The 22028-nt window shown below is 35.2% G+C and overlaps 1 protein-coding gene across 1 annotated transcript in view; it reads right to left on the reverse strand.

Moving 5' to 3' along the window:
* The window catches only part of LOC126825620 (CD9 antigen), a 42224-nt gene extending 20957 nt beyond the window's left edge, over window positions 1-21267 (reverse strand). Inside the window, exon 1 of the mRNA XM_050555316.2 lies at window positions 20882-21267. Coding sequence (XP_050411273.1) covers window positions 20882-20947 — 66 coding nt within the window. The 5' untranslated portion in view covers window positions 20948-21267. The remainder of the gene's footprint in view (window positions 1-20881) is intronic.
* Window positions 21268-22028: the final 761 nt, after the last annotated feature.

Raw genomic sequence — 22028 nt, forward strand, 5'->3', positions numbered from 1 at the left:
ACATATTCCACAAGTCATGTCAAACGGTCACCCCATATTCTTACCTGGAGAGCATGCGCAATAAAAACTATCGGTGTAGATTGGAAGAACCAGACGCTAGAGATTGCCATTCGATTGAGACTTCTGGCGTATTTCGTCGAACATAACTGCCTTGAAATTAGAGTAAAAACTGAAACGATTGAATGTAAATCAGTTTATTTACATTCATATTACATTATTATATAGGTTTCGACCCTTTTGTGTCAATTTGTAGATCCCAAATATTAGCGATTTAGCTCCTAAACCACTTCCACTTTGCTATTACCTACTCATCTGAACAGCCCCAACACATCTTTGTAAACAATTGTCTGAATAATAAAAACCCTGTACATGTTTATTACCAAAGCGGTATTATGTTGAAGAAGATATATTTGGGATGCTGTGTAATTGAGATTTGATGCTGTTACACCATGTGTATATGTAACATTCTACAGGGAGCCATTATTAGAGATTTATACGGGAATAAAGTTGCCATTAAATCTAATCAGCTAGCATGATTTATTTTATGTGTCTCGATGTCTAAGTAAAGCCACGATACAATCCACTTCATTAGATCTTATTTGGGGGAGCAATAAAATGAGAAAGCAAGCAGACTGTACAATACTATGTCCTTATTTTATTGGTATTTTCTTTTTTAAAAGATCCTTTCTATAATCGATCTCTAGATATTTTGCCTAGATATCTTCTTTCCCAGCTAACTGCTTAATCAATACTGCACAAAAGAATATTGCCGGTTTGAATGGATAGGATTGGCTTAACTCACTTTTTGCAAATCAGTCGAATCATATACGAATTAACTCATTTCTTAGATTGGCTGAACTCACATTTTTAATTCAGTGGAATCACACAAAAGCTAACTCAATTTTGGGATTAACTGACATTTTGCTATTCAGAGGAAGCATACGAACACTATATAACTCAATTCTTAGCTTAGTAGATCCAGTACAGAATTAATTAAATCTTTGTAGTTCAGAGGAACCACTACATATTTAATTACATTTCTCTATTAAAAGACAAGATCCGATAACTTTATAATGTGTTTGTGGAATCATAACAGATTTGGTTACATACCGAATTCATAGGCAATAGAAGTTGTGATCTCGCTTTAACTCTGTACATCTTATCAAGGTTTCACGTAATACCCTGCATATTTCGGCCCTAATTTCGAATGGGTATTCACCCAGTTTGAGAGCCTATCAGATTCCTCGATCATCGCGAATATCAAGTCTCGCGCTTTCCAGTTAAAATGTCTACCTGTGATAATCGAGTTGCAAAGTTCAAGGTTCGTTCAACGTCAACTTTTCCGTGGCGGGGGGGGGGGGGGTCACTATATTCGATTTGAGGGTGTCAGTGTCACAACTTCTGATTGGACGCTACTGTTCACGTGTCTGCTGTAAAGCGAGAAAACGTAGCTATAAGTTTAGGAATTGCAAAGTAACGCTAGATTACTTGTTGTTAAAGCGGAAGAGGACGTAAAATCTATTTAATAACAAGTAATCTAGCAACGTCCGGATGTTGTAAAACTCGCAGTCATTGCTGCAGGAACATGTTGTAAAGAACACTAATAATCAGATCGAATAATAAGCCCATATCTAACTCTATACAAAAGCAGTAAGCATCATGAAATTTGACCCAAAAACTTATTGATTTCAAAAGCATGATTTGATCGTCTTGATACTAAAATGCGACCAAAACCACACTGTGACAACCAAAACGCCCAACTGAACATTACGGCCATCAATAAAGAATTCCCGTTATAGACATATCAGCAGATTATTTTTACGATATACATTTATGTTTCATTATTTAGTAGTTATCTTTTGTTTGTATATAGATTAAGACGAGGATAAGATAAAAGAAATAGTTTATAATGTAATATCTGTCTGTGAGAATACAGTAGGTACTTCTTATTGAAACCGACCACTTGTTTGGTTTCACGAATAGAAGCACAGTCGGGTTCACTTTGACATTTTGGAGATAAATCTGTTCATCAACCGTACTGTTGAAACGTGTCCTGTTGCTGTTCGGCTAAATGCGGTCTGAATGACTTGTAATTTAAAGAAATATATGTTTGGTGTCGGGGTTTGACTTTGTACCGGCTATGGCTCGGTGTCTTAGCCTGTCTATGGGACCTAGGGGGTTAAGTATCTATTTTGTTTCGATTTCCAAAAGGCGCCTATTTTATACAAGAGCGGATAATTACAGCTTCAATTTGTAAACTCCAACATTTCACAATTTGTGTATTCATTCCACAGATCAGAGTTTTTGTTTTTTGGGGGTTTTTTTTGGCGGGGGGGGTTGGCGGGACTAGTCTTAACGAAGAACCCTATATACCGAAATTCAATTATATTTTTCAAACCTGCATGGAGTTTTCCGACTAGTTTAAAGAAATGCCCTACCCAAGACAAAAGTCGTGCCTCAATTGTTGGACGAGGTTATTGCCCGTGTCACCGAACATTGTGGATGCTCTTGGTCACAAGAAGGAAACCTGTGGAAATTCAGTATGGAAGGGTATCGCTGCCAATATTAAATGCTCTGCGACAATGTCGTTTCCATTGATTATATGTAAAAATAGATCTGTGACGAAACATCCGTCCACTGGAGCCAAATCGTCCAGGCAATCAACAGGGTTGTCGGATATTTAGTTTGTCAGCAATGAAAACATTTACAACACACTAAAATCTGGGCGCATAAAAAGCATATTATATGGCAGCCATTTATAGAGTACGGTATTCCTTAAACCGCCATATTTCTCAAATAAAAAGATTGGAAAGTCAATATCTTAAAATAGTTTGCAACCAAAATTACGTCCCTTTGCAGTGGGCGATATTATCAAGCGATAAACAGTATTCTGGAGGGTTTCAAATTGTTATGTTATATTAATAATAATTTTGTCAACCCAGCTCAAAAATTTGATTTAGGCGTATAAAAAGATCAACAAATGCCGAGTAATTCTTGCTATATTAGCTTAACAGAGCTATCTGGGTAGACGGACAGACCTTATCTAAAGCGCACGTGTTAGACACCCCCCCCCCCCCACTTTCTCCCCCAAACACCTCCAACTATTCCTGGTCATATCCGTTCAGACATTTCAGTATACCCGACTTGCTACAGTTACGATCGGTAACAATCAGTGTGCAAAAAAATGGATAATTCCTGCCATGTCTTAATTAAATATACACTTCACGTTTATGGATCTCTCCCTGTTTTGATCGGGGCAATCATTTCTTTTATAAATATTACATGAGGTCTTTGAGCGTGGAAAAGCCGATGATGAATTCACCGTACAATCAATATTTCCATTGGTTGTCAAATCTTCTCAGAGAATGAGCGATAGACGCCATAAGACATGTCGCCTAGCAACCAAAACAAGATGTCCTATAATTTCCGTATACACAAAATAAAGCTAAACGTCATGTTCCATATTCTCTTATATTGTTGCCATTGTAAATATAAAAATTAGTCCAGTCGATGTTTTTTTTTTCAATTAAACGTTAACAAATGCGTTATAATGGAAACCTAGTGTGAATAGACAAAACCTGTGACCTAAAACTGAATTAATTCATGACCTAGAATAAAAATGAATTCATTCGGTATATACATAGCCCCAGGAATTATTCATGAATATGTATGTTATGTCTGTTTGTGTTTTCCGGTCGTATTCTACATTGACTTTCACTAGGCCCTATGTTTTATGCTTTTTAATCACTAAATCTTAATTTTTCTCAACAGGTTGCACGCGTATATAATATTCGGACGCATTGAGGCATACGAAGCCAGTCCTATAATGTAAAAGCATTTCTTTCTTTCATAAAGAACACGTTTTATTGCCCCTGTTTGTTAATCTGATACTCAGGTGTAGGCCGTCACGTGAACAGTTATATAGAACATTGTCAAAATTATGAAAAGCACTCTGTTCAATCCCAACTTTAAGGTTTACTCTAAAATACACTCAAACAGCAATAGTATAAGGTCATTGTACGCTTGAGTTGTTACAGTCAGTGTGAGGATAAGGTTTAATGGCGTAGGCCTTTTTCTATTCAGTAATTTCTGTTTAAATATGCCCACAAGTACATGGTGATTTATGTGGCCCTTACACACTTTCTATTCTATTTTCAGATATGCCTGTAGCCTTTATGCTAATGTCATTTAGTAAATCCTTATCTCGGTATATTTCACACTTATTTCCAACACCACGACACTTAAGTATTTTGAAATTTGTTCTGCTATCGATCTTTTGTGAACCCATCGAATACACTACATCCGGGGGGGGGGGGGGTGTGCTGTGGTAGATGGAACAATGGTTAGCACTTGCGCGTTGTATCTAAGGTATGTCATTGAGTCAATTGGCGTGGTTTCGATCCCCCGGTTGTTGTACGTAACAAGGAGTAGTGTTGCCTGTCCATCCTCGTGGGTTTTCTCCGGGTCATCCAGTTTCCTCCCACTGCTAAAGACCCCTAAGCGCAAGCGAATTATCGAAAACAAATTGAACAATGTTTTAGTCCCGAAATGACCTAGCTTGTGTCGAGTTGGCGTTAAACCCCATTTCTCTCTCCACTACATCCGATTGCATATTCACAATTCCATTCAGACAAAGCCTTATTATGTTATGCAGTTTTGAAGTCAATAAATTGTTTTAAACCAACACAAACGTCGTTCCCTGTGAATAATGATAATCAATGAAAGCGAAATAAATAATACCAAGGGGAATTGAGGTCAGAAAATAGAAAAACAATTGCATGAAAAGATTTCACTTATCGACAACCTGTCGGTGAAAATGACATCCAGAGACAATATTGAATTGTCTTTATATTTAGACAGTCCCAGGAATCGATGCTTTCAGCTATTGTCATGAGTGGGGAACTTTATTTACTTGCAGTGCAGTCTATGTCCATGTAATATTTACAGTGCATTAATTTGACAATGGCGATATGTGCTGTGTTGATACACACGGAATTTTTTACACTACACGTTGTTCCAATTCAAGTGAAATTTGTATTGTTAAATTAGTATCAATGGATTAGTTTGTTGACAATTTTAATTTCTAGCAACGCGAAGCAATAATAATATTTTAAACCATTAGCAATCTTTCTCACCGCAAAGAAAAGGAGCCTTATCCAGATGATAATATGCAACATTCAATGGACGACAAAGGTGAGACATCCTCAAAATAGAGAATTAGGCAACCTGGGCGTACGACTTAAATGAAAATTGAAGGAAATAATGTACATGCTGCTTATTGACTAAGTGCATTAAAGTATATATTCGGGTAGTTGTTTAAATGAGACTAGAATAAAGTGTCCTATGAGCCTTACACGCAGAATCAACTAGTTTCATTGGCTGAAACATAGCTGGGATTTCTCCGTGAAAAGTACATCAGAGACAAACATTCATTGATTTTAAATTTACTTTTAGAAAAGAAAACACAGTTGTTTCCTACCAGGAAGACCAAATAAACATGACTGAGTGATTTATTATGAAGGATGTCTTCGGGGCTTCGACTCTCCAACAAATCTAAAGTATTCACACAAATTGGTGATTTCAGCAATAATAGACATTATAGGTTTCCTGAATTTGAAACCTTATGTAAGCATATTGGGGTAGGAACGATGTTAGAATCTGATATCCATTTTTTTCTAAAAGCAACAACGTGAACTAAACAATATTAGTCAATAACACTATAATTTTAAGCATATTGAACCATTGATCCTAAGGGGTATTCCATAAATACAAAGCAAAATTTAAATAAGTAATACCTGACACAATATACGATTTATATTATTACTGGTACATTTACTGGGTCCTAAGAACTGTTCATCTTCTTGTTCTTTGGGGGCGATATTCTGTGTAAAAATCTAAGGCTCTGTTAATTTACGCACGATCGACATGACACTTGGCATGCTTGTTCTTTTAACAGTTGTGCATCGATTTCGGATTTCGATATCTTATATCTTAGATGGCAGCGAACTCGTACTTTCGAACTTTTTTTTTTAAATGAGGCTTAACATTCCAATCACACCAGGCTAACATACGGCAACTCATTTGTTATTTGTGCAGTGTAAAGAATTTTACCAGGACAGTGGCAAGGTATCTTCATATGCACTGCTATTGGGTAAAATAATCATTTTCAAACGTATGTATAGTAATCCATGAAGAGATTTTCCAGAACATAACTTTAGACTGAACTATATCTGATATAATTGCACATATCAAAAAAGAATTGGGCATGTAAAAACAGAACATAAACAATCGATCAAAGCAATGATTCTGTTTAACCAGTCTCCAATTTCTACTGAAATATGTCTATACAGGTTGTCAGATGAGTTGAATTTTCTTTTTATTGCCATAACTTGCCTGCAGGAATCGACGAGGTCACGAAGCCTTTAAAGCTTATCAGAAACCCTCGACTCGTGTAATATTCAGAGACTCTTGGGGCACGGTATAGCATGGATAAAATAGACTTTAAATTAGTGCTAAATAGCGTGTAGAAGCTCGTAGAATTAACTTGTCAATGATCATCCCATCATGTATACAGAGCCATGGAACGAAAAGGAGTACCGAAGCATGATGCGTATTAATGACAGTGGAAATGTAACTAAGAACATGCTTCCTACATAATCCTTTGTTTGGAAATGAGTGTCATCAAATTTCCTTGATGGTTACGTTTTTTATTCAGTCACTTTTATCTTCCAATTGAGAGCGCACCAGACAGCTAAACCGAACAATCAGACTAAGAAATCCTTCGCTCTATTTTGACAATTAAGTAAAAAAAAAATTCTCTGTATAACTTCCACCGGTATATTGGGCTGGTAACGGTGATTCGATGCCTGTCTAACATCGGATATAAAACACATCTAATCGATAACGGTTAGGTTTTATATCTGCCGCTTAGTAAAATGTCACATACAAATACATTCCATTTTTATCAAACACCCAATGAAAGTGTTAGCTTTAGTAACATGGTGTTTGTTTTGTTGGGTTTTTTGTTGTTGTTTTTTTTCGCTGTATCTAATACCTGGGAGTAGTTTACTTTGATTTAAACAGTATTTATGCAGATTAATTATAGACAGTTATAACGGGAATAACAGGCAACTCAAAAGAGCTAAATCGCTAGAAATTGACACAAATGGGTCGCAACGCATATAATAATGGTTTCCTTTGTTACTGTAATTTCTAATCAGTTATGTTTGGCGACATACGCCAGAAGTCTCAATCGAATGGCAATCTTTAGCGTCTGGTTATTCCAGTCTACAGAAATAGTATTTATTGCGCCTGCTCTCCAGATAAAATATGGTGTCACCGTTTGACATGACTTATGAAATATGTCTAGCCTCGTTCTCCGAGTCCCTTGTTACAAATGGCACTGAAACGCATTATGGTACACAACTTTGGATGATATTGCGTTGGAGACTTAGCTACTTTAATGTTTATATAAAACTGCTTATAGAAAAGGATGATATGAATATAATATTAATGATCAGCTGGTATGCATTATATACAACCATAAAGGGAATAATATAAATAGCCGGGAAGAGTAACAAGCAACTTTATGTTTATATAAAACTTCTTCCAGAATAGGATGATATGAAAACAATATAAATGATCAGCTGGTAATGTAATAGATTAAGAATGATTATCTATATTCGGGGTTTAGATAATGGCAGTATGAAGAAAAAATGTTAAATAAAATAAGGAAAATGGAGGTAGAAACATTGGGGATAGAGAAATTTTGGATAGGAATTTGGAATAGAAAGAAGCTTTGAGCTTAAACTCATTACAAGATTTAGTGGAAATATAAAAGCATGAAGTCAAAAATTAAAATGCGACAGACATACCAAAAATATTCAGTTCATGTGTACAGTTCTTCAAATGAATTTATGACACCGGTTTAAGGTTTTTAATGATATACATGAAAATAAATATTTCTTTTGACTTTTACCATGTCTTGTTATATGTCATAAGTTTCTGTACATGAAGAACATCATGTATTTGATTAAAATGAACGTCTTGTCGTTAGTCTGTTCTAGGATACATGTATTTATGTCATACCGGGCAAGGTTCGGATAAAGAACGACGCAAATCATTATGAATCAGCCTTTGAAGTAACCAAATAATTGTCAACATAAAGAAAACTATATGAATGGAAGAAGTCTAGCTAGACTACTTTCAGTTATTTAATAAATCCATGCTACTCCAAACAGAAAGAATGAGAATGTATGTTGGCCTCTGTGGACCAAACGAATGGCCTCTCATTAAACCACACTTCTTGAGAAGCGATGATATTCTAGAAAATATTGGTTTCCTTTTGTACCATGGTGCTCATGGAATGTGTAAATCATAGATCTGGCCTTCGTCGTGTTTAACATATACAATAACAGGTGTCACCAATATGTGTTCCGCTGTAGCTGTTTTGGCCTGGTACCGGGTTCGGCTTGGAACTCTATTTTATATTAATAAAAGAGGTGTATATAAATATAAAATACGACATTAAAACATAGATTTCTACTTATAATAAAACGTTTGTTTAAAGAGATTTCTAGGGGAGTGAATATTTTACAAAGACGGCGAAAAGCGGTGACCCAATAAGATCATTCAGTTCCCCACGGGTAGATACCCGAGTGCCTTACACTAGGAGCCGAGCCAAACCGGGTACCGGATCAAACCGTGTTGTAGTATTTTCATATCTGCAAATAAGGTTCCTCGTGTAAATTAAAACCATGTCAAGAATGTGTTTGTGAAAATTCGATAGCAGGATCCGCGATCTTGACGAACCAATAATATGGGCTATTAAGGTTTTAAATGACAGACTGTTACTAAACTAGAGAATATCTGCTGATTTATTAAAACAGTGTCTGCTGATTTAACAACTCGGTGTCTGCTGTAAGGTACAACTCACAAATATGACGCGTTTGTATCATTGAAAAAGTATACGATTACTATTACGGGTATCCTACTTTAACAGAGAGAACGAGGTCAGAACCATTTAGGTGTGGAGAGGAAACGTCATTACCAAAATAAATTAATCGTTTGTTATTTTTTTTTTCATAAATTAATGACAAAGTCTGGATACTAAACGACAAAATCAAGATGCTGGATCACAAAGACTATCTTTAAGTGATCATGTGATATCGTTATCGTCTGTTGATAATATCTGTAAAGGGTTTTGATGGGATGGAATAATCGCAGGAAACCGTATTGGTAATTTAGTAGCACCATAATATCTGCTGAGGTATACACATATCTTTACCGGTATCTATATTAAGATAATGTACTGACAACCCAGCAGTCATAAATCTAAGTTATCACTAGTATTGCTATTTACAGACACTGTTTCTGACTTCTGCACCGAGGTTGTGAATCGGTTGCAGCTGTTGTCTGAATAACTACATTAACTTAAAAAAATAAGATGACACACATACAACTTTGTGTTCATACTTGTATATCAATAGGTTATTACTTATATGAGTGGGTACTTTTTATTCAAAATCTTTGTGTGAACTTAAGGGGTCAACGGTTATGGATAAGCTTATTTAAACATCTCAAAATACCAAACTAGTCCAGGGTAAAGAAATGATAAACGCCGAGGATATAATCTAAGACCTAAATCTAAATTTGATACTGAGAACAAAATGTTCATTTCAATCATATATCAACGTAAGAAACAATATACAAAAGAATGCGTTTTTATGTGAAAACCATTCACCGAAACAAACTAGTTATATCCGGCTTCCAATGTCCACAACTGTTAAAACATCTTCTGGGTTTAACAACGTGCATGTACATTTGGATCTCTTTTCGCTAATGATTTCCGGGATAAAATTTGTCCTCAAATTGGCCTAAGGGGCTCTGCTATAGCCTTGACTGGACACGCTCAATTAAAACCTAGCCCAAAATCAAGTTAATGTAAACAGGGCATACATGTATAACTGGTGCATTTCTATTCACTATACGAATGACAAGTGCGTTGCAAATTCTTAAATGTCAAAGCACTGTATTGTTGATTAGGTACATATGTATTAGGCTTAGAAACACCTACATGCATATTTGTGTTAACTATCGTGACTTAACCCGACGAATGATTCAGAATTACTAGTCTGAATTGTACAAGTAAAGCAAATGGCCAGTTTTAACAATAGTGTGAATTTTATTATACATATAGGTGTAGGTTTATGAAGAAACTGTAAAATTATATCTACATTGTAAGCTAAACTGTTTATTTACAGACTATTTTACACGCCTTAAAAAACTTCATTGTCAGCCGTTCTCACGACTCAAATTTAGATTGTATTATATACCAACCCAAATCATCCAACCACCATTAAGAATCTGGTATGCAAAAACATAAACTCAAAATAATCAATAATCAATTCAAAAATTGCACTGTTTAATTTGCTATACAATAACATTTTTCGGAACCGTTCCTAATATGCTTAAATTTGTAACGCAAACAGTTTAAAGGTGCATTATAGAAGATTAACAGAGTTGACAGTTCTCCCTATACTAGTTAAAAGAGAGAGAAGAACGGGGTTTAACGTCCACTCAATACAAACAACGTCATTTCGGGACTAACAATTTTATTTCAATAATTTTCTTGCGCATCGGGGTCTTTAGCAGTGGGAGGCCTCGGAGAAAACCCACGAAGTTGGCCAGACGACCCTAGTCCTTGTCACGTACAACCGGGGTATAATAGTTAAAAATAGATTACGTAAATAGAATATGTTGAGCATTTCAGTAAAATTGCTCCAATCTGAACCCAGATATTAGCTTTTGAATTTTAGGCTAGCCTCGATTATCATTACTAAAGTCGGTATGATAAAAAACGTATTCCAATCCGCTAAATATCGCAGGCTAGCTACGGCATCGGGTAAGTTAATAAATGTTTAATTAATAATTTAGATAACATTTCAGGCCTAAAGAAAGACTTGCAATGGGCAGATTTAGCTCTTGTATGTTTAAGAAAAGTCGCACTTTTTAGCACCCCTTGAAAACCTTGTGAAATGATATATAATTGAAAGTTGTGTTTGATCATTAAATACACCTTGATTAAAGATAACAATCTACATAGCATCTACAAATTAAACCGTTTAATTTCTCCTTTATCCCAACCTTTGACCGCGGCGATTAATAATATATGCGTACTGCGTACTAAGACATAACAAATTTGTCATCTTCTTAATTAAGATCATATTTCAAGTAGCAAGAGAAAATACATGTTCGTCTCCGGTTTTCATAATGACTTTTTTCATATTACTTGACAGAAAAGAATGATGGGATTTTCTCAGAGAAGCAACTAATGATCAACAAGTTTTTTCAGAAGTGAGAGATGGGCGGTAATTTCTGTATTTGATTCTGTTCTGATGTGATTTGGCAAATTTCGCTATCTTCTGGTGATTGTACCGTATACATGCATCACGTTGTTCTGAAGTGAAAGACGGGTGGTTAGCTCTATATTTGATTCCGATCTGATCTGGCAAATTTTTCCAATTGTGTAAATGTTCTTAATGGTATTGTGCTTCGTAGTTCGACAAGGCGTGGAAATATCGAGGACATCGATAACAGGTGTATCGATCATTGTGTCTACACAAAACAAATAGTCTGTTTCTTATAAACAACCTTCTTTATCCTTTATCTAGATGCAGAACAAACCCCTAAAAAACTAGCAAACTATCTATATTGATTCAGGTTTCAAGAGACAAACGATCGTGCTGAAAACACGGCGACCCTAATAGATGCATGCAACAGAAAGCTCCCATTGTCCGAGTTTCAATGTGCGTGACTGCATATTGAAATAAAAAAAACCAATCTAGCACTATTAATTGACGTGGAAGGGATACTAAACGCAATAAACTAAGGTGTGTATAGATTTACCTGCACTGTGATGTCATATGACAACATATTATTAACGTTATATTTGACCTATATTAGGTCTATAACTATGTAAATGGGACGAAAGTAATTGCTTGATGTATTCGTAGGCGCTTTGTTGGTTATCGGTAACCACTAGTTTAACAGGTGATTCGAGTTAACCCTGTTCTGCTACTTTCATATGATGGAGTATGTTTCCACGCCTTGTTATATATATATATATATATATATATATATATATATATATATATATATATATATATATTAAAAATAAAAAAACTATGACAAGAGTACTTCTTTAATACATAGAGCTTATGTTACATGCTTAAGTTTCTTTAATGAATGTCAGTTTTTGATTTACGGTGTTTATGGGCCTGCGTATGTCAGACTCGGAGGTCCCTAGCGAAGTTAATGTTGGCTACCTTTCTAGTCCCGAATTGACGTCGTTTTTTATGAATTGGTAAGCAAGGCATTCTCCGGATATACTGTAGATTCGATTCCACGCCTACCCAACCTCGCGGGTTTTCTGTGCCCCCCCCCCCCCACACACACACACACTGCTAATGTTCCCTGCGCGCAAACGAATTATTCAAATAATATTGAGCCATATTTTAGTCCAGAAATGACCTAGTTTCTGTCCAGTAGACGTCAAACCCTGAAATGACCTAGTTTCTGTCGAGTGGACATCATACCCCATAATTACATACTTAAGAAAACTGCTTATTTTAAGTTTCAATTGACTTAGACAAATTAGAAATACCACCTATTCCAATGTTCTTATGAACAGATCAGCGGTAATTTTATCAAATGAAGACTTAGACAAGACAAGGCTAATTTTAATTTAATTTGTGTTTTATTGAACAACATGCCAAACTACTCTCAAAGACATCGTTTCTAATTCTATCTTCCTTCTGGTCATAATGACTTCAATAACAACCCCTAAAGACAGGAAAATAACCCAGGCTTTGATTAAAAATCAACAGTTGGTAGAAATCTGATTAACTGGCTGTGGTCAAATTTATTGGTGGCATCCATCCAATGGCTACATGTTGCGGTTGCCGAGAGCCAACAAACCAGTCTTTAAATTGCATTCTTGGTCGTGTCAATCATAATTATTGGTTGTTGATGAATTGCCTAATTGAAATGTGATAGCCTTTAATCAAATATATTACTCCAAAGATGATTAACGTAGGTTTGGGTGATGCACTGTGGCCTTAATACAAATTACATGGATATGCCTGTACATGTACATATACTTGTAAATCTTGAAATGTTACTTTTAAATACTGTGTACTGATTCCAGATTTAAAATGTTTCAAAATGCAAATAGAAATGGGGGGGGGGGGCGTATCGTTCATTTGAAACCAACTGGTGTATTTCGAGACTAACGTGATCCAATTGTATTTCAATTACTCGCTTGCGCATAGGGATATATAGCTGTGGAGGGAAACCTGGGGACCCGGAGGAAAACCAACATGGTTGGACAGGGGACCCTACCCCTTATGTACAAGCTGGGCATCCAGATTATATTTTAACTAAATAATGTCATATGACCTACTTTCAAATTATCTGTTATTTTACATTGAACATATTAGTGATCATTAATCATTTCTGTTTGGTTTTGATTTCATGATATCCGATCCTTATAATCCAGTGTAGTAATAATAATACATGAATGAATTTCTGGTCGCTGGTCAATAGGAGGAGATGAATGAGAAGTTTATATGGAAAGCGTGGCAATGTAAAATATTTAGGCTTTCATAATCATAGAGTCGTACGTAAATATATGGACCAAGCGCGATATTGGATTCTTTGTTCATACTGATAACCAACTATCCATAAATTATTAATATTTATTTCTATTGTCGCAACACAATGCCTACTTCTAGATTTAAACAAAACCCATAGAGAAAGACCACAATCGATAGGCAAAGTTCAAATAATAAAAAATTATACTGGTGAAAATAGTTGTTATTCTGTGGTAGGAAATAATGGCTTTCAGTGGCGATTTCTGTCTTCAATACCTAACGTCTTGTTAATAATAGCTGATTCATATCGATTTCGGGACAATGCGTTTCTTCATTTATACAGTGCTAGGACTATCTAGGAAAAAGTGCTAAATTTTGGATGTTTGGGTTTGGTCCGGTTCACTGATTTTAATTGCTTGGTATGCTGATCTAAACAACATGTCCGTCTTGAGTAGCATTGCCCTAATATAAATTACATAAGCGTTGACAACTATTAACCGGCCAGTGGGAGTATCAAATAACTTAAAATTTTGATATCAGTTGTTTAGTCTTCCAAAAACCAAGTTTTATCATGCTGAGCTATTTTTGTACGCCCATATTTTCAAGTGGACGTGTATTGAGTCGCCCGTCAGCCCACAATTTATTTGTGGACACGCGGTTCCTTTCGATATTGGCATTTTATCCAATATTAAAAGCTGTTCTAACATATCACCATTCCGCCCTTATGATGGTTGAGTTTGAATTTCATGAAAATCGGATTGAAACTGCCCGCTCCTCGTTTGCAAATAGTGTAAAAGTATATAATACCAAGGTTGTGGACAGTGTAGAAGTCACAATTTTTTTATCCGATTTTGATCAAACTTAAAATATATGTCTATATTCCACGGATTTTTTGTTTCTTTCCATATTCGCACACATCGGTCCGTAACCTCCTAGATTATGGACCCTGGGTGTACCAAAAATTACAGTTTAAACCCGATTTTAAAAACCGTTTAAATATACACCGTTACACCCTGGGTTTGAATTTTGTGATAATCGGATCGAAGGCTGTGGTCCCTCTAACGATTTGTACCCGGTTTTGAAAAAAACTTAATATTATATGTTTATGTATCAAAGATCTCGGTTTGATGTTCGCGTATATCGGGCCTAAATTCTTGCCTTGTGGCCCCTATTGTACGAGAAATTTTAAGAATAATACTACGAGTTCTTGATGTGGAAATTTACACGGAAATATTTATTTATGGCTAGGGATATGATATCATATAACCAGGATGTAATTTACATAAGAAAGATATGATATCATATCCCTAGCCATAAATAAATATTATATATATATATTCGACTTTCGTGTTTTGAAGGGGCGAAAAGTAAAAATTATGAATGGTAGTTATAGGCTTCCATAAGATTGTAAGACAAAATAAACATTTTACCATTGGTTCACGAATGCCTTTAAGTGCCATTTATAACAAGGGACTCGAAGGATGGGGCTAGATATATTCCACAAGTAACTCAAACGGTTACGTCATATTCCTATCTGGAGGGCATGCGCAATAAATACTAAATCAGTTTATGTACATTCATATTACATTATTATTTGTGTTGCGAACCATTTGTGTCAATTTATAGGTCCTAAATATTAGCGATTTAGCTCTTTTAAATAACAAATACATGTAGATTGTTTTGGGGTGACCTTTTCCCTGTATGTAAATAATCAGTAAATGTTCATATTTTTGCATCAAAATAGATAATTTTGGATCAAATTTTCTTTTACTGATAATTGATAAGTTCGTAAATAGTATTGTACGATGGATCAATAGGCCATTAATATTTCGATATTGACCCCTTTCTATAGAAATCAATATATAATTGGCAAGAGTTATACAATCGTAATGTGCTCAACAACCCTTGTTTTACTTATGAATATTTATCTCCCCAAGAAAAAGTTCCAAAATCATTTAATTGGTTAACATCAAATTGGTCAATATCAAAGTATATGAGTAAAATAATGTAAGATATTTTATACCCTGGCTTAGACAAGCTGCTGTAGATATTACATCAAATTAATAAGCTTATTATTACATTATGTAATATTTTAATCAATTTATTTTAATTTTATTAAATTGTTATTAAATTTGTTTATTTCTGTGTTTAATTTGATTAGTTTTTCTTATTCTCTTATTCAAATTTCATAGAATCTGATTCCAAACCCATTTAGCTTTAGTTTTACATTCTAAATATAGAGCAGTGTAATATGACACTTTAACAATACACCATCTGAATTGATAATAATTGGGCTACAATTTATTGTCTTTGAGAGGTTGATGACAGGATTCTCTTCAACAAATCTTTGAGGTCACATTCCCAAACTTGAAGAAATCTGGCTGATTTCTAGTTGGTCTTAAGACTGTATATAGGCCTTTAACATTTCAATAGATATCAAGGTTTCAACAAATTATGTATCTCTATATTGGTTCTTTAGTAATTTATATGCAAGAGGTATTGTTATATACATGTATATCCCGTCAAAAATAAGAATCATGTAATACCATGATGAACCGAGGGCAGTCTCTGAAAACTTTTGTGTAACCCAAACAAACAAAACGTTAGAATATAATATGCGTTGAAGTTTGAGTTATAAGTGAAAAGTATATGTCATTGAACTAAAAGAATTAAACATGTTTTACGTAGTTGTGTCTTGTAGGTCAATTACGGCCGGAAATCATTCTAATTTTATTTTTTATTAAACATAATATTATGTTTTTAGCTGTATAGAATGATTTGTGAAACTTTAATAAATAAATAATTATTATCATTATTAATAATCTTTTGTCTGTAAGTGCTCGGGCGGTAATCGTCTTTACGTGACGTAATAATCCCCTTGCAAATACTTTATAATGATTATACTGGGTGGAACAAAATTCCCAACCCATATTTAATTACAATGATTAACACACAGACACCCAACGATTAATTTTATTCCCTGTAAAAAGACTGTAAACAATAGGTGTAAAGTCACATATTTTTCGGATGTAGATATGTTTTTTTCCGTGGCCAAATTCCTAACATTATATTACCTAGGGCATATAGTTATCTACTGTATATACGTGAAGCATTAAAGGCTAACCCGCTGTCATTTGATAGGCCACTTAAAGGTAAATTGTTAACGAGACCAACGTGTAATTCAGGTTTTGGTAGTTCAAAGGTTATTTGTGAAATTCATGACTTAAAAGGGTGTATTCTAATGAATTTGCGTACATGGAGATAAGCCCGTGTTCTAATTCTCTTAGCAATATATTTCAAACAGATAAATTAGCTAAACATAATGTTCATATAAAGAATGTTTATTCCACTTTTAGCATTTCAACTTTTAAATCCACCTTTAAAATGGGGTTTAACGTCCTACTTCTCTGCTCCGACTGGGCTAATGTTGACGGGACCTTAATATGAATAAACCGTCTTGCAGTAAATACATTACGTCTATCATGGGCTTTTAATACGATAAATTGATGAAATTGTTAGGCAAACATGTTCGAACATGTAATTGTATTATATAGCTGACAGGCCAAATTGATGTTTTACATACATCATAATATACCCTGTGTGTCTGTAAAGCACAATATCTGAATACCCACAGGTAAGCTGGCCACCCTACAGACTTAATACAGCCATGCTTTGTTTGTGGGTTCATTAATGTGACTCATACTATCAATAATATATATATATTAGCTATGATTGGAGCCGTTTGACATCGATTTAATCAATAATGGTGATAATTATACACGAGTTGTGTATATGTCAGATGCACATGTTGCCATTTACAGAATAATTGTATATTCATTTATTAATATATTAATATATAAATAACATTGACTTACACACATTATACCGTATAAATTCACTAGCAAACGGGGGGGGGGGGTGTCATAACGTGTGCACAGTAGATCATATGGATCGTTTTTTTTTTCGGTTAGATCCTACCCAGGGCAATGATCTAACCTCGCGAGTTTTAACCAGGTACCCCGGTTGAAGCGAATTATTAAAATAAAATATATATTAGTCCAGAAATGGTTAAATACCATATAAACGCCACATCTCTCCGTAGTACAACTGAATACGTTATTTGTACGATACAAGTACATGCTAGCCATCCACGCAGTGCAATTGCCATTATGAATTTGGAATGTGTGAGAAACGCGGTGCGGCTTCTCAAATTACACAGCAGCAAACAGTTGGTAAACTTTAATACATGTATATTTGTAAACCGTACCAATCAAAACAACACCGGGCGTATTCCTTTCATACACGTACATGGATGACGTACGAAAAAAATACCCAAACTAAGCAAGACTCAAAAGTATATTTAAACAGTACATGTAGTATCAGTGTTATCTTTAATCAGCCAATTAAAACTAAAATTATATATACATGTATGTTCATTTGCAATTAATAAAACATTTTTTAGGTTGGGTTTTTTTTTTAGATCAACCTAAATTATTTCTACATAAACGACGGCATCAGCCAAAGAGAATCTGGTTTAGTATCATACTACATTAAACACAGGGAAACCGTGGTAGTCGAGGACTTGAGACTAGAATGTTCCGGATTCGATTCCTGGCGTGAGCCTAGAATATTTTTTGTGATTTTTCACTCTAGGCCTTCCCTTTTGATGTGCTGATAGGGAAAGTGGGCTTAGTCGTTCGGATGGTACCAAAAACGGAGACCCAACCGTAGGCGGAACACCGCTGTCCGGCTAAATTATCTAATACCTCGCATTGTACACGTAAACATACAAATGAAAAGTACAGGACATAAATATATCCAATAGTTTCATTCTAAAATCTCCTTGCCCGGAAATAAGAAAGAAATTCTTGAATTAGTATCGGATAAGCAAGCATACACTGTCTCGTACAAGACAACCAATAATAACTTAACGGCGTAATAGTTTTGCAGGTACATTGTACTCTTGTGTTGTTTTTTATTTAAAAAATACAAAACGATACACTAATACAGCCGTCATAACAGTTGGTATACATGTCCAACCTCGTGGGTTTTCTCCGGGTCCTCCGGTTTCCTCCCACTGCTAAAGACCCCTGCGCGCAAGCGAATTATTGAAATAAAATTAAACCATGTTAGTCCCGAAATGACCTAGTTTGTGTCGAGTGAACGTTAAACCCCATTTCTCTCTCTCTCTCTCTCTGGTGTACATGTCAAAGACATCATGCAGAGATTTTCGACATTGGGGTATAGTTTATTTTGTAAAATGACCCTAATCTAGGATTCGGGCTACATGTTATTCTTAAAACATTAACATTGCACAAGATCGTTAAGGGTGTGAACAACCGTACAGAGTCAAGGTGGAGATCACGTTACATACAATATATCCAATTCAAGGATAAACCTTATGTAATTATCACATTTTAAATACAATAGAAAACTGTGATAACCTGACTTGTCATACCTAACAGTATATAGATCTAACACCAGCTTCTCCCTGGATTAAATCATTGACACTAATAACTTCATTATTACATCCTTGAGACGTGAAAAATGTCCAACGTCAATGGTCTGATTACTCCCTTTGCCTAATTACAATCACGGCTATAGATGATAATTGGTTTTATATGTAGGTTCGTATTTGCTGGTTGCCATCCAGCTACGAGCTTAAATTCTTCACAGGAAGATCTGCACATTTAGACATCAACGTATACATGCATCCGTTACAACCCATGCACATCACAGAAATACTCCAATTCGATAAATTAGAATTCATTTATGTAAATAAATAAATAAATAATGGCATGTTCATGTGTAATGGTGAATATGGTTTTATGAGATTTTACAAATTATGTTACATTTGACTGGCAATCCATTGTTTGCGGCAGTAAATGGTCCGGAAATCGAATATTTAATAGAAGTGACGTTATACATGTAATATAGCCTCTAAAGTAGGGGTCAGATCCGGCCCGCCAAGGGTTTAAATGACATGTCGATACTTCTTGAAACTAGCGGTGGAAATCATTTATTATTGTTCTTATATAAATTGTTGATATAATAAATTTTTATATTACTGATTAATTTAATAAATAATAAAAAAAAATCAATATTTGTTGCGGTATTTATTTGTAACTTGGAATGATTATTGTTTTTTTTTAAAGTTGGGATGAGTTGTCTTCTAACTTGGGATGAGTTGTCTTTTGACTGGGGATGAGCTGTCTTCTAACTTGGGATGAGTTGTCTTTTTATTGGGATGAGTTGTCTTTTTATTGGGATGAGTTGTCTGGGATGAGTTGTCTTTGGGATGAGTTGTCAGGTATTCCTTTGAAGTGCACACCATATGAATGACTAGACGCTGTCCTTGCAAGGCGCCCATCATGCAATATTAATAAAAGAATTGATATTCATTTTTGTTTGTTTTGGAAATATAGTTGATAAGACAGCACAATTAATGTGAAAATACTTCAGTACGAAACCTTTGGATTGCCATAATGTCAGACTTCCGTTATACGAATATAAACAATTTGAATCTTATATACTTATTTGTACATACAATATCAGCACTTGTGCTTGGGTAAACCCAGTTTGTTGGTAATATTGAGTGGGCGATGACAATCCCTTTACTGTGTCAGTTCAAAGTCATGCGATGTCGCAACACTAATAAGCATTTTATTATCATTCATCAACGTTTATAGGAGAACATAAAATAAATAACTGCAGCAGCAACGTGATGAAAGATAAATCTTAATCAAGAGAAAGTTATCCGTTCACCAACGACCGTACACAAGTATATTCGCAATAAATCTTTTAATCGACCCAGCGGTCTAGTTTGGGGAAATGACTTATTTTCACTCTACAAGGTTGTTGGTAATACGTATTAACTTCCATTGGCCTTTTCAGTAGGTAGGCCTTCCAATAATCTTATACATGTATTATTCAGCTGGAGTGCATCTCGGCGCTCTAATTCTTTATTCGATACGCTTCGGGGAAGCTTGAGGTCATTGTTGGAGGTCGGTTAACTGGGGTAAAAGCAGAACCCCAAGAGAAATATTCAGTGTTCTAAAATGTATAGATCTGTGGGCATTGTTATGGGTTCGAACGTATGGTTGTAGTAGACGAGTACATGGGGCTGTGTGTTACAGTAACCGATAGTGGGTTGGGCCGCTAGATGTTAGCTTCGATTGTAATAAATAAATTGCATTACAGTCATATTTAGTTAAGATAGTGTAACTCACCCAAAACAAAAAGTTGAAGGCAAACATCAGATATTTGATACAGGTATGACAACTTCCAAGAGCCATTTTTAGATATTATTTACTCCAAGATACACAATAACAACTTGTAGCGCTTGAATCAAGGCAGGAATACTCCAATCGATGAAAATATTACGGTAGCCGCGTTCCTTTCTATCTTTATCCACACCGAGTCCGGTTTGAAAAAGGAAATTACGTCACAAAAGCAGACGCCTTTTTCCACAGTTGGTAAGTTTCAGTCCTTTAATGTAATGTGACTGATGATGCACTGATTTGTCTGCTTCAAAACAAACGGATATGTTTAACTTATTAATGCTCACTGGGCTGGTTTGACTACAAACTGTGCAAGTAGAAACAACGCGGCTTAATGTACGAAAACGAGGCTAATATGGCGCTGTTGTCGTCTGCTATTAAAGTGGGAGATTTTACAGCAGACTGGAAACAAAGAATAATCAACACCTGTAAAGTGAAGCAACTCAAACACCACGAACCGTAACGACTTGAAGACAACTAACGTACATGCGTTAGCCTAAAGGTTAATTGGTAGTGTGAATTAATGTCACGTGTTTTATTTTATTTTTTGAGTGAAATACACTTCGTTTAAAAAGGTAAAGCAGTGTGCTGATAAAGAATAACTTGTGTGTCGAAGTTATAAATCGTAGAAGAAAAATTGTCAGGAAAACAACCGGGTAGCACACGACTGGTTCTCATTTTCAACCACTGTAAAGCACTGTACATGTAGGAATGTGTGATTGTAATTCACCCCTTTTGTGATAAGCTGAAATTGGATAAGGCTTTGTTTGCCATTTCACCGTTTACACGTTTCGTGTGTAAATTAAGAGTTTTGCATCAGTCTAAATTCCTTGTATCGATCGGTGAAAAAGAAGTCTATTATTATGGCAGGCGGGGGAGGGGGGGGCTGCTAAAGAAGTTTATGTTCTCGAACAGTTTCGACAGGGGGGCTTTCTTTTTAGTCTTGAATTTAGGGCGTTTTGATGAATTGGTGAGCAAAGCAGTCAGAAAAAAACGTTTTACACTCAGAAATGGCATTAGAGACTAAATACAATATTAAATATGTTTCATAAATAAATTATTGCACAGAATAGAATAAGACTAAAAAAGAGGACAT

The sequence above is a fragment of the Patella vulgata genome, chromosome 6, assembly GCF_932274485.2.
Source record: "Patella vulgata chromosome 6, xgPatVulg1.2, whole genome shotgun sequence".
Taxonomy (NCBI): Eukaryota; Metazoa; Mollusca; class Gastropoda; family Patellidae; genus Patella; species Patella vulgata.